The 14,604-nt window shown below is 45.1% G+C and overlaps 1 protein-coding gene across 5 annotated transcripts in view; it reads right to left on the bottom strand.

Annotated features, from left to right (window-relative positions):
• The window catches only part of CUL1 (cullin 1), a 106,415-nt gene that overhangs the window by 54,214 nt on the left and 37,597 nt on the right, over positions 1-14,604 (bottom strand). For all 5 annotated transcript variants that reach the window (XM_059172153.1, XM_059172151.1, XM_059172152.1 and 2 more), the window contains exon 2: positions 12,200-12,500. In XM_059172153.1, coding sequence (XP_059028136.1) covers positions 12,200-12,339 — 140 coding nt within the window. In that variant the 5' untranslated portion in view covers positions 12,340-12,500. The remainder of the gene's footprint in view (positions 1-12,199; positions 12,501-14,604) is intronic.

Genomic DNA, 14,604 nt, shown 5'->3' with positions numbered 1-14,604 from the left:
GGGCGGTGCTCTAGAGCAACTGGACAATTCTACTGGAACTTGATTCTGCTCCCTTAAATTCAGTCCACAGGCATGGTTATCTCTTAATTCTCTGTATATAGAGATTTCCTAATTTCATTCCCGGTACTGCTCTTCTCATTATCTCGGGCATTAGAGATTTAGCACAGTCAGTTCTGAGAAATGATTTTATATTCTCTTTATAGAAAGATATTACAAATTTTTTAAAAAAAACACCTGTTTTTCTCCAGAATTTCTAACAGTCAGACATTAGGCCTCCTGTGTAGTTCTCAGTCTCCAAAGCTCCGTGTCCTTTTATTTTAATTTCTGCTCTTCTTTTAGCTCTATTACTTTTCTTTTTAAAATCTGAGTTCTCATCTGAACTCTGGGTTCTTTCTTCATGGCATCTTGTTCTTAATTTACCACTATAAGCAGCAGCCTCTTCGATCTGCCAAGGCTGACTTCTGTAAGCAGCAGCCTCTTCGATCTGACAAGGCTGACTTCTAAACATTTTCTTCTTATTCCTGTTCCCTTTTGTTCCACATTTGTTGATCCTGTTCTTTCACAGAACGACTCCTCCTTTGTACTCATCCCGATAGGTGTGGAAACCCCAACTGGAAACGGCACCGGCCTGCGTGAGAGCCGGCCACCTCACGGCTGCCTCCTCGCAGGCCAATAAATGGGTCTGCTTTTCAGGGCCGTTCATTCTTCCAGAGAGCTGCCTGGTCTCCAGCTTTGCCACTAGGATTTTGATATGGAACTGGGGCCTCATCACTCTAGATGCTTCCTGTCGTAGCCAGCGTTGCTAGTTCCAACTTAGGCCAACCTCTAAGGCTCCTGTCTTCTTCTGAGATGGTCCCACTCCATGTATTCTAAATACGTGGTCTGTCCTTGGGAGTAGAGGGAGATGATGTGCTTTTAATTTTACAGATTCGGGATCTCTCCGTCATCGCCCAAGCACTGGCCCGTCTCACACGACCTCCTGCCACACCAGAGGCTTCAGATCCTGAGCCCTTCCAGTCCTGCAGCAACAGTGGCTTTCCTGCCATGGCTGCCTCTGCGTGCCCTCTAAACCAAGGCTTCCTAGATCCTCAGAATCCGTAGGCTGCCTCCATCTGCCTTTCAACTTCCAAAATTTTTTTTTCCTTTTTCATGTTTTTATTTAAATTCCAGTTAGTTAACATACAGTGTAATAGTTTCAAGTGTAGAATTTAGTGCTTAACTTATACACAACACCCAGGATCATCACCTTAAGTCCTCTTTCCTTTATTTCCCTCTCAAAAAAAAAATCTGTTCAGTTCTCACCTACGGTGTTTATTCTCTTCCATCCTTCATCTTCATTGATCTTAAAATCCTTTAACTATTGTTTTAGTGAGGTCATGAATGGGAAAGGCAAAACGTAATTTTCGTCTGTAAGCAGAAGCCCAGAAATTGGCTCCTTTTGTTTCCTATTTCTATTGCTACTACCACAGTTCAGAACTTATGCAATATCCCACATGGATTACTGCTATTAAGACCCAGCTGGTCTCTTGCTGCCTGTGATTTCTTGTTTTAATCCCACATGGTTTCCAGATCAAGCCTCCTAAAATTTGTTAATATCATGTCACTGATTCTCAAATCATCTACCCAATCTGTATGAACCTCCACTTTGAATAACAAAATAAACTACAAACTCACATGGTTTTCAAGGCTCACTAAAATGTGGCATCATCCTTTTATCTAAGCCAGTTAAATAACCGATTCATCTAGATTTTTTTTTTTTTTTTAAGATTTTATTCACTTGACAGAGAGAGACACAGCGAGAGACGGAACGCAAGTAGGGCGAGTGGGGGATGGAGAAGCAGACTCCCTGCCGAGCAGGGAGTCTGGTGCGGGGTTCAATCCCCAGACTCCAGGATCATGACCTGAGCCAAAGGCAGTTGCTCAACTCACTGAGCCACCCAGGCACCCCATCTAGTTATTTTTATACTACAATTCAAGCAAGCCAATGCCATGTCCTCTACAAGTGCTACTTCCCGCTTTCTCATTCATCTTTCTCCCTCCAACCAATATTGGCAAGAACTTTGTCCCTTCTTTTCTCTGTATCTATGGTCATCCTCTGACGTCCACTTAAATTGTACTGGTTCATAGAACTCTCCAACCTTGCCAGAGTCGAAATCTCTCTCCCTCCCATCTCCCATGCAATATTACCTGTCTGTACAACTCATCATAGACTTTGTAATTAACAAAATGAGACCATCAAAATATCCCATCACTCACACCCCATGTGCACCAACACATCATCTTCCACTTCACTGGGCATCTGAAATTGATTATAAGAATTCCTGAAACCTAACAGAAAAATTAAAAAAAAAAAAAAAAAAGCTAGAATATCTACAGAACAGGAAAATAAAATAGGATACAAAATTGTAATATCTAAGCCAGAATCCTAAAATTTACCTCAACAAAGCAACCTGCATATGAATTACAGAAAAAAAAATATATTACCTATCTGGAGGGCTATCTGCCAAAAGCAATTTTGCTTTTGTACTACCTTCAGCATTTCTTTTTTTAGATTTTTTTTTTTTTTTTAATTTATTTGACAGAGAGATCACAAGCAGGCAGAGAGGCAGACAGAGAGAGAGGAGGAAGCAGGCTCCCTGCTGAGTAGAGAGCCCGATGCGGGGCTCGATCCCAGGACCCTGAGATCATGACCTGAGCCGAAGGCAGTGGCTTAACCCACTGAGCCACCCAGGCGCCCCAACCTTCAGCATTTCTAACAGCATTCAGGTAACACAACCAACTGCTTGCCTGACTCCTCATTCTGACTGATGTACAAATATCAGAGCAGCTGAGGAAAAGAACAATAAATTTTTCCATTGTCTCTAACAAAGATGCTTGTCTCTGGATGACACAAGAACAGCTACGAGTGGTTAGCTATAAGCTCGAAATGGGATGGAGTCAGGAGACCATCTCTGTTCTCTCACAGGGATGGATCAATTATCAGGAAACCATTTGCATTTAAAAAAAACAAAAACAAAAACCAAAAACCTACAGATGCATGTTTACTTATACTTGAGGATGTGTTTGTGTTAAAGGTGATTTTTAAGTTAATATAAACATCCATTTTCTGTGTGTTTGTATGTGTGTGTACACACGTGAGTGCTCGTTTCGGCAGCACATATACTACACACGTGACTGTGTGCAGGTAACACACAGAGAGATGTGCCCAAGAAAGCAGCTACAGGGACCACTGGTGTGCCCAGACTCTAATCGAAGGTGGAAGGAAAGGAGATGTACTTTTCACCATGTGCTTCTTTGGACTTCTAAATTTTACAAAAAGGACTACTGATCTGAAAAACAAAAATTCCATTTTAAAAAGCCCCCCAACAGACCTTCTCTTGGGTTCATGTACTTTTTCCTACAGGTAGACGTGATCCCCACAGCAAGTGGCGGTGTCCAATTACGGAAGAGTTCAGTCTAAAGCCAGGCTATTCCTCATGAAAACTGCTGGCCCAGGGAGCCCCTGCTTGCTGTTTTCGTAAAGAGGAAACCGAAAACAAAGCTGATATGGAAGACAGTAGTAAGAGGTGTACTTTTTTTTTTTTTTTTTTAAAGCGAGGGAAGGGAAGGGAGGGTTGAGGGAGAGGGAGAGACAATCCTCCGGCAGACTCCCTGCTGAGCAGAGCCTGACGCGGGGGCTCCATCTCATGACCCCGTGATCATGACCTGAGCCGAAGCCAAGAGTTGGATGCTTAACTGACTGAGCCATCCGGGCGCCCCTAAGTGTATACTTCCGAGGGAACAGCAAACCACCTCTTACCAAAACAATGGCACGGACAGAGCTTTGCATCAAGGCTGAGTCAGCAGAAAGACATGAACCATGGCCCAGCCACCGGGACAGACTGTATGTAGCTCTGACAATACCATCTTCAGTCTGCGATTTTTTATCTTAGCTTTGAGTCAACCGTATTATGTGAGGAAATGTTATCAGAAAAGGAAAAAGCAGATTCTTCATGTGTCTCAGAAGCTATTGGAGAAAAGTCCTCTAACCAGGGGAACTAGTCCTTCCTTGAGTCACCCTTGAGTCCGACGTGAGGACAGACATTATCAGAGTATTTCGAGTGCAGCATCTGGAAGGGAGACTAATCCATGTCGAAAGAAGGACTCCGAAATGGATGCACTCCTCAATGACCGGCTGTGGGTTTTTTTCTGCCGTGGGGAAACCACAGCCCTCAGGCTTCCAGATGCTTCCTCACAGCATGAAATGGGGCTCCTCGTGTCACTCTGCTCCCAGAGACCACACCTGCCACCCACCGTTCCAACACATGCACAACTCCGTGTTAATGTAGCACTGACTTTAGATGAAGAGTAGAAAAACAAAATAAATATGACTAACATTTGGAAGAAAATGGGTCACATCTAAAATTATTTTTAAACCAAAACCAACTAAAATAGACTATGAGGATAAATTAAATATAGGAATTAAGAGGAAACCATCAAGAGGTAAAAATAAACTAAAAATCTAAAAGACAGCAAAACAGAAGCTCCATTCAGGAGTCAATGGGTTAGTTGTTTTATACTAAGGAAGCCAGAGTCCAACAAACCCACGTATTTGACTTTTAAGGCGTTTGAGAGTCTTCTCAAAAAGTTCTCTGGAGTTTCTCTGGCAACATAGCCCCAGGCGGAAAGTAGACGAGGACCCAAGCAGACACGGGGCCCCTCGGCAGCGGCAGGTGGTGTGGCACTTTGTGTTAAAGAGCCAAGCCTGGTTCTGCCCTCAACACAGGCCGTACAACTCTTCCGTCCCCCAGACCTCCCCAACCACCCGCCAAAGCATCCTTCTGCATGACGGGTAGGGACAAGTCGCTGAAAGGGGTCACATCCGACGCGGTGGGATCTGACTTTGCAAAGCCCCGCATGTGCACGCTTTCCTGAAGTTTCCAGAGCCCTTCCCTGCCGCCGGGACTGTCAGGATGGCTCGTCTCCCGCTGCAGGAGGGGCCTGCACACATCCAGCAGTCGGACTGTCGGCATCTGGGGCAACTGGGAGGGGCTCCAGTGCCTTTCACCCCCAGCACCCTGCCTTTCACTTACACACATCTGGGGAATCTCTCCACGACGTTCAGTTACCACCAAACTCAAACCATTTTCATCTTCTAAAAGAAAAATCAACTCAATTTGAGAAGCAAACTAAACAGAACTATTTTCCACCAACGCTTCTTACAAACTGGAACTTACAGTGTAATTTTAAGTAGTTAACTTGTATTAAAATCATTTGGAAAGACTACGCTGAAAGTTGCCTTAAAAATACTGTCTATCTTCACACGTCAACACATGTACCATACGCCAGGGCCCCAAGACCACCTGCCACTTGGTCCTGCTGGTCTGTAAGTCCTGAGAGAACCGGGTTCTCAGGAGGCTACTGTTGGGTAGGGCTCTGAAAAGGGTGGCCCATGTAAAACAGATCCACGCCCACAGCATATTTCAAAAGCAATATCTGCCTGCAAGTGATTGCAATTAACATAAATAGGTTGGAAAATGCTCAAAATGTTCTAAGTAGGTGTGCTATGAGTCAAACGTAGAAGGACAGGCGCCCGAGTGGCTCCGTCGGTTGAGTGTCAGACCCCTGATTCTGGCTCATTCTGAGTCCGGTCCACGCTCAGCAGGGAGTCTGCTTGAAGAGTCTCTCCTCTCCCCCTGCTTGTGTGCGTGCTCGCTCTCTCAAAATAATCAATAAATCTTCAAATTTAGAAGGGAAAAACTTGACCATATCAGGTTTATACTAATAAAAAACAAAAAAAATTGCTTCCAGAGGCAACTAAATGCAGTATAATTCTGTGGGCGCTCTCTCAAAGATAAATACAATCTGTCAATTCTGAAAACTATTTTAATAGTATAAAGTCAGCAGTGAAAGGTAGAATTTTACAAGCAAGTATAACTAGGACTTAAATTTCGTCATGAAAACAAATTAAATAAACTATATTTTAGTATGTATATTCTACACTGAAAATCTAAAATGCACAGAAGAGCATTTAAAAACTTATCATCTATAAAAAATATATATCAGGACACCTGGGTGGCTCAGTCAGTTAAGCACGCAACTCCTGGTTTTGGCTCAGGTCATGGGATCTGGTGTTGGCTTCTTGCTCAACATGGAGTCTGCTTGAAATGCTCTCCCACTTCCTCCCCGCCCCTTGTGTGCACTCTCAATACATAAATAAATCCTTAGAAAAAGTACCATCTATAAGGCCAGTACCTATGGAAGGCTACTTCCAATACAATGCCCTGTTGTTTCTCAGAAGCAGAGAGCGTGTGCTGAGGGCGCCCAGGGTACGTACCACTTTGTATCCTGCTTCTCCTTGGTACAGACATTATGACATGTCAATGAATACTCCTCAGTGTATTTTTATTGGCTGCTTGTAACCTTCAAATACCACTTTTCATCCTTAGTGATGAATACTGAGGCTGTTTTCCACTGTTTCCTATTATTAGAATGTTTCTAACAGCCTTGCACATACAATTTGAATATCACTATTTCCTTAGAATGGAGTTAAAGATTAAAACAAAACATTGGGCCAAAGTACATTTGGGTCTTTGTATTTCTGAACTGTCCTCCAGAAGGACCCCAGCAAACTAACATCTCCATCTCACTCCAGGAACTCCACCTCCCTCCACTCTTGGCCAACACTGGCTATAATCATTTCTTTTTAAAACTGTCCAGTTCTGGTATTAAAAAACAATTTTTAAAAAGATTTTATTTATGTGAGAGAGAGAAAGAAAGCATAAGCAGGGGGAGGGGAAGGGGAAGAGGCGGGCTCCCTGCTCAGCAGGGAGCACAACAAAGGGCTCGATCCCGGGACCCCAGGATCATGACCTGAACCTAAGGCAGATGCTTCACTGACTGAGCCACCCAGGCACCTCTAATTCTTCAATTATGAGATGGAATATTTTCTCATTTGCATTTCTTCTATGAATCAGTTGTGTCCTTTATGGCTTTACTTTCAAAGCATGGATAAATATATATGAGAACAATAGCTTACATTTAGAAAAATTATACCTTTATGTTTACATTTATTTGATGTAAACCATGTTTATTAACTTGAGCAAAACACCTCAACGTTAAGACTACTAACAACAAAAAAGTACAAGATGAAAATGTCCAGGGCGCCTGGGTGGCTCAGGTCACCATCTCAGGGTCTTGGGATCAAGCCCTATGTGGGGGGGGGGGGGGGGTCCCTGCTCAGCGGGGAGTCAGCTTCTCCCTCTTCCTCTGCCCCGCCCCCACCACTTGTGCTCCCCCCTCTCTCAAATAAATCAATCAATAAAATCTTAAAAACAGAACAAAACAAAACCAAAAAAAAAAAAAGGAAAATGTCCAAATACATTCGTTAGACTAGATATTTCCATCGGATCATCATGGATGTACTATGAAAAGAATTTGCTATTTTTTTGGCTTAATCTGCTTTTCCGTGAAATTTTGAGTTTCTATAATAGACACATTTGCTACAGGCAGGCCAAGGGAGTGGAAAGGCCCCCACCTGGTACACCCGCCAAGTGCCCACAGCTCCCGGGGGACAGCCGGCAAGCGGCTAAGTGTGTGGCGCTGAGAAGAGCGACAGCAGCAGCCGGGACCCGCCGGCACAGCTGGCAGGGACGGAGCAGCAGGACCAGCGGGACCAGCGTGTCCGGGCATGTCCTCCCCGCAGAGCATGTGCTGCAGGCGGCCCGGGGCTCCGATTCACTCCGGGTGACAAAGTGCCCCCAACTCCGGGGATCGTGAACTGTGTCACGGAACATCGGGAGGGAGATTAAGCATGAATCCTGAGCACGTGGATGCAGCCGAGACTCAGAAAACAGGACTGATTCCCAGCGTACTGGTTGGGGAAAGAGAAGTCTTTCAAAAAAACAGAATAAACTATTTCAGCCCACAGCACTACAGGGTTTAAGAAACCAGAAACTTCAACATTGATGAGAACTTACAGGCATAAGGAAAAAAAAAAAAAGACATCAACGCACAGGTTTCTTTCATCCAAGGCAAAAATCATGATTTGAGTGTATATTGACCAAAACAAAAAAGGATTTTGACCTAGAAATGAGAGGCAGGAAGACGTGGGGCCTGGCAAACACAGACACTTCAACCAGCCGGCCGGGCGGGCAGACCCGATCGCGTCGTTGCACATAAGGACCTGCACGTCACCCTGCATTCCCCAAGCATAAGGGTGTCACTGCACTAAGAAATTACATTACCTACGTCAAGGTCAAAAGAAAGAATACCTACTATTATTTACCCCCTGACTGTTACAGGCCCACCGCACAGAATGCACTCCTATATTTACTGCCCCCCCAAGTCACTGAATTATAAAGACACTGACCCCTGCTTGAACAGAGGTCTCAACTACGGGGGGTGGATTCAGCTCAAACGTGGATGTTTGATCAATACTGTGCAGTACTGTGAGTGCATTCTCTTCCTTAGGATTCTCCTGGTGACATTTCTTTCTCCTACTGTATTGTGAGCATAGTAAACAACACACAGACCCATACATACGGGTCAATCGACTGTTGAAGTCATCAGTCAGGCCTCCGGTCAACGGAAGGCTATTAGGTTTTTTGGGGGAGTCACGTTCCAGGCAGTTCTGACTGCACGGAAGGTCCATGCTCCTAACTCCAATGTTGTGCAACGGTCAAGTGCACAGTAGGTAAGACCTCGCAGACAGAACTGAAGAGAAGGAGGCACCGAACAGGCGGACGGACAGGGAGGGGCAAGGGCTTGAGGCTAAAGCTCTAGAAGGAAAATGAAGGCTGGAAAAGAAGGGGACGGAATGAGGTCCTTCTGCCCGCGGACGCTCTGGGACTTTCTTCCTTTCCCAAAATACCCTTCTCTTTCCTTTGTCATTCTGAGGTAAAAAGTCAAGAAAAATGATTACACCGTATAATAAGGCTCTATGACTATTTGCTTCGCACTCAGGAGCAGGGTACTCGTTCTAGAAGGCATGTCACATGTTTCCGCAGGGTAAACACAGGGTAAAAATCCAGCTGTTAGCTACCAGCCAGAGTCAGGAAGGAGAAGGACCCCCCTGGTCTCACCTGGCTCTTCCCGCTCCCCTGGTTCTAACCCTTCTCCTCCAGGGACAGCTGACAAGGCCTGTCTGACCCTGAAGAGTGAGCAGTGAGGCACACAGTCTGCTCCTCCTTCTAGGGACCCAAACCTCCAGCTCACCTGAACCAGAACCGGACAGTCCCAAGTGTCAGATGTTGCTGTGCACGAGCCCGTGGGACATGACTTTAAGAGGCAATTCTGTGAGTGGTTACACAGGAGATGGAATAAACACCCGGAGAGAAAACTTGAATATCTGCTGCATCAGGCAAACTGAGGCAGGGCTCGAGCCTGCACTGGGGTTTCAGACAAGCGCCGTCTTGGAGAAGCGGAGACAGAAGCGGAGACGGGCTCCGGAGGGAACGTACGACACGGACACGGAAAATGCAGGCAGTGGGGCAGGGGACTCTGTGATTTGTAATACGAAACACAAGCAGACGTTCTACTGCTGCTCGGTCTCCCACAGGTCAACACGGTAAGTCCAAAACCCTCTTCTGCGGAACCTCATGAGGAAAGTACAGGAAACACTTTGGGAAACAGGACTCCTTCCAGATACAACACATGAGGGAAGTCGGCGGGCCCAGGCAGGCTCAGAGTCGGACTACTGAGCCGCAGAGCAGTTTAAGTCAGGCCTCCCGCTGCGGCTGCTCTAAGGGGCAAGTCACAGAAGCCTCTGGAGAACCGGTTTCTGACACCAGCAGAGGGTTACCCACACCAGCCCTCGGGGGCAACGGGACCCTTGAAGAAGGTGAAGATGGCTGTTAGCACAGTGCCTGACCCACGAGATTCAAACTGTAGCGGGTATTCATAAACAGCTACAGAATCGAAGTAAATATTTTAGACTCCGGCCAGACACTCCATTCTTAGTAAACACACGAAGCGGTTGTTTCAGACACCAGAAGGAAAAGAAAATTCAATGCAAGAGCAGCGTTCCTAAAAAAAATTTAAAACTGCAAAACCTACATACTGTAATGATTTGTAGAATGTAAGAGTTCAGCAACTGCTGAAGGCAAAGTCTCTGTGTTCTCAGTGTTCTAAGAGCCTAACACTGTACTGGACACAGGCCCCTCTGATTTAGCCAAAAACGACATATTAAGAAATTCCCCAGAGGCAGATCAGCAATTAAATGCCCGCCGTCTCCACACCAGGGCTCCCCTGGTTGTTTTGCACACCGGAAACCCAGCCAAGGGCCCTGTCTCACCACTGGAATCACCATTTTTGGCGGCATTACATACAAAATTTTTAAAAAATGAAGGTTGTATACCTAAGCAAATCACAACCCTCTTGAGTGGAGTAAAGTCCTCTCATTGGTCAAAGATTCTATCCTTGAAGGTTTTCTGTGTCCGATGACCTAGCAATCGCACTCCGAGCTACCTACCGAAGATAACTGAAAGCATCCGTCCATCCAGAACCTACGATATTCATATAAGCTCTGTTCATCAACAGCCAAAGGGTGGGAGCAACCCAGATGTCCCGTCACTGATGAACAAATAAACACAACGCAGCATCTAGGGCCCCTGAGTGGCTCAGTCAGGCAGGCGTCTGCCTTTAGCTCAGGTCATGGTCTCAGGGTCCTGGGATCGGGCCCCACATCGGGCTCCCTGCTCAGTGCAGAGTCTGCTTCTCCTTTGCCCTCTGGTGCTCCCCCTGCTTGTATACACACACACACACACACACACACACTCACACACTCACACTCTCTCTCTCTGTCAAATAAATAAATAAATAAATAAATTTTTTAAAAAGCATCTATCCAGACGATTTAGCCATACAAATGAATGACGTGCTGACACATGATACAACAAGGATAAAGACAAAACCCCATGGTGAGTGAAGAAAGCCACTCTCAAAGGTTATGTATTATGTGATTCCATGTATCTAAAATGTCCAGAATAGGCAAATGCATTGAGACAGAAAGTAGATCAGTGGCTGCCAGGACCGAGGGGAGGGAGAATGGAAAGGGACTGCTAACGGGTCGTGTCTTCTTTTGGAGGTGATGGAAATGTTCCACAATTAGATAATGTCAACGCATAGTTTTAGGAATACACTAAAAATCACTTTAAAGGGGGGTGAATTTTCTCACGCCCACCCAGGGGTGCCGTCCCTGCAAAAAAGGTAAGTATGGGAGGCCTATCTCGATTAAGTTGTTGTTTTTAAACAATGAAAATGTATGTGCACACATGAACGTGTACTCTAATAACCTTTAGGTTAATTTTGAACTAGACATGTAGCTTCATGTCTATTTAAAGTAATGCTAATTTGGGGGCAAAGATTCTAAACGATCAACAAAGTGGAGGGTACCCTGGAATATCACAAAACCAAGTCTGACAATTACCGATACGTACTAGAAGTTTACACTTAAATCTCCATCGAACTAGCAACTTTATACACTACTAGAACCAGCAATCACTAGCAATCTGCTCTCTAGTGAAGGCAGCTGAAGTTTCAATTTCTTGCCCACCGAGCACATAACAGAGAGCAGGAGCTATGATGTTTACACCCTCACGACCTTTGTGGCATTCAGACAGCCCCCTGCACACACCACGAACCACATAACAAGTGAGCGAAATACTTGAATGCCATATTTGTAAAACAAGGTTCTAACTGTAAAACGTTTTGCTCTATGTGGTAATCCTTCAGAGGAAGGTCAGCCAACTGCTCCCATAAAGGGCTGGACAGCAGGTATTTCTGGCTTTTTCTGATCCAACGACTCCGCTCAGCCACAGACGATACAGGAACCAATCCTCCCTTGCTTTAACCCAGCACGGTCCTTTAACCAGAACTTTCTGCAATGACAGAGGCTGTTTGCCACCGAGCACTTGAAATACAGGGACCATGACTTGGGAACTGTTCATTTTAGTGACCTTAAATGTAAACAGTCACACGTAGCGAGTGACGGCCACACTGAACAGCACCACTGTAGACTAACCCTCAGCGGGGTTCACCGCTGGTCACAAAACTTAAAAAGAGTGAATTAAGTTTTAAAGCTAAAAAAAAGAACTCTGATTACAACACAGGGTGAACTGAAAAGAGAAAACATGACCTAAAACCTCTAACAATTCGCAGATCATACTAGTAAATAACCAAAATTCTAACCAAATTAATTTCAGCTCAGGCAGTAGGATACGTGTAGAGTTCCATGTATCTGGACTTCGCCATACTCTGTCTGGTATATACTTGCTGGATTCCAGCTCTGAGGTCGTCCCATATCTGGTCAAGGCCAATCTGCTTCAGTCCATGGGGATTCTGACTCCTGTTTGAGGACATCGTGAGCAATATTCTGAAGTTGTCCAGTGTAGCAATCCTTGTGCAAGGTACAGCTAATTCTCCATCAGATGAAAATATACAGTATCATTCCAGGTCGATTCACAGCAGCTCAGAAAGGATGTCCTTTGACTGTAGAAAATGAAATCTCATTGCAGGCAAACCTGAAGAAGAAATAAAGCAAATTAATGAGTATTTTCTTGACACCTGGGGCGGGTAGTAAGGTGCCTGCCACAGACAGAGACATTCAGTCCATAGGCATTAGTGGGGCCTACGCTCGTTTAGACAATAGTGCTCTTCCTCTGTGGAAACAAACTCATATGCTTTTATGTACAGATATACTTACTTAGGGATTTAGTTAGGAATCATACGAACTCACAAGAAAAGTGCGCGATCAGGGAGGGAGACAAGCCACAAGAGACTCTTAATCTCGGGAAACAAACTGAGGGTTGCTGGGGGCTGATGGACATTGGGGAGGGTATGTGCTATATAGTGAGTGTTGTGCATTGTGTAAGGCTGATTTTTCACCCCTGAAGCAAATAATACATTGTATGTTAAAAAAAAAAAACAAAGAGAGAGAGAGAGAAGCTGGGTGGAAGTCTGCATATGCACTACTAACACTGGTGCATTTCTTTGCCTTCGGAAGGTATCAAAACTTAAACTATAGGACTTGCCCCACATTATAATTAGAAAGGCAAAGGGAACTCCCAGAATCAGAGTTTTGCACTTTGCAAAAATGTGATGTTGGTGAGGCTGAGGTGCAGGGAAATGGTCACTCTCCTTTCAGAAGGGAATCTGGCAAGACTTATCAAAATTTAAGATGTTTCTTAAATTCAGAGACCGGGGTTGGCCGCTCAGCTCCACACCTGCCGGGTAGGAGGTCCTGGGTAAGGCACTTCACTTCTCACTTCTCTAAACTTCAATTTCTCAATCTACAAAAGGGGGCACCCATCGTTTTCCTCAGACAGTTACTGTGGAGTTGAAATAAGACAACGCACACGCCATATTTAACACAGAGTAAACGCTGAACAACTAACACTGGCTATTACAAGGGTATAAGGCTACTACAAAATATAACTTCTTTTTTTTTTTTTATTTTATTTATTTGACAGAGAGAGAGAGAGAGAGAGAGAGAGAGAGAAATCACAAGTAGGCAGAGAAGCAGGAAGAGAGAGAGGGGAAAACAGGCTCCCTGCTAAGCAGAGAGCCAGATGAGGGGCTTGATCCCAGGACCCTGAGATCATGACCTGAGCCGAAGTCAGAGGCTTCAACCCACTGAGCCACCCAGGCGCCCCTAAAATGTAACTTCTAATGCCTCAGGATCTCGGTCCATAGGTCAAGGCCCTCAGGTATCCAGCATCATGTTAACTCAGTACTCCTCGATACGCAATACTACAGTCATATCTCACGGACTGTGTCTATCACGGCGAGATGTAGAGGTTGTTAAATAAGTACTCCTACCGTAAAATTAAGGAACAATGAGTTATTTTAATGGCTCCATAAAACAGACGTTGGGAGGTGAACGGAGTCCGGGACAATAAGGATGGATGGTCAGAGCCTGCCGATTCAGGTTTGAGCTCAGCAAGTAACTCGGGGCGTCCCGCATCCTAGGGGGTACCACCGACCTCTTGGCAGGCTAAGGCACATTTCAGGAGAATGTAGCTCATGCCTGCAGATCAAGTTGGAACTACTGAAAGCTAAATCATCTCTAATATTTATAATCTAAGCTTTGGGACCTAATATTTTATGAAGCCACAATCCCACTCTAGATCCTGCAAGTATTTTACACGACCCGTTCGGAGAAGTGTGTTTAAGTGCAGAATACAAAGATCGCTAACACAGGAACTCCCTCGAGTAAAGAGGAAACCAACAACTCAGCAACTGCTTTGCAAATGTTCCCTAAATACAAGTGTGATCTGCCTTTCCTTCTATCTACCCTGGGGGGATGAGGCCAGCACCCCCACCTGACAGTGAGCTTGGGCTCGGGCGCCACCTGCCATCCTCACCTACTGAAACCTGCACTCCTTCCTTGCACTCAATTTTCCCCTAAGGGGAAATTATCACTTAAATTCCCCAGACTCACAAAGTTAATTCTATCTCATACCCATCCTGATGCTCTTTTACTCCTTTTTCTTCTAATTCTAGTAGCAACCGAGAAAAATGTTCCATTCCTCCCATTTTTACCCTTTCCTCACCCTATTACGTCCACTGGGCATAAGAGTGACTTCAAGTGAACGGGTTACCACGGAGCCAACATCAACCTTCTTT

The sequence above is a fragment of the Mustela lutreola genome, chromosome 4, assembly GCF_030435805.1.
Source record: "Mustela lutreola isolate mMusLut2 chromosome 4, mMusLut2.pri, whole genome shotgun sequence".
Classification (NCBI taxonomy): domain Eukaryota; kingdom Metazoa; phylum Chordata; class Mammalia; order Carnivora; family Mustelidae; genus Mustela; species Mustela lutreola.
Note: the sequence above shows the minus strand (reverse complement) of the source record. Positions and strands in the feature narration are given on the sequence as shown.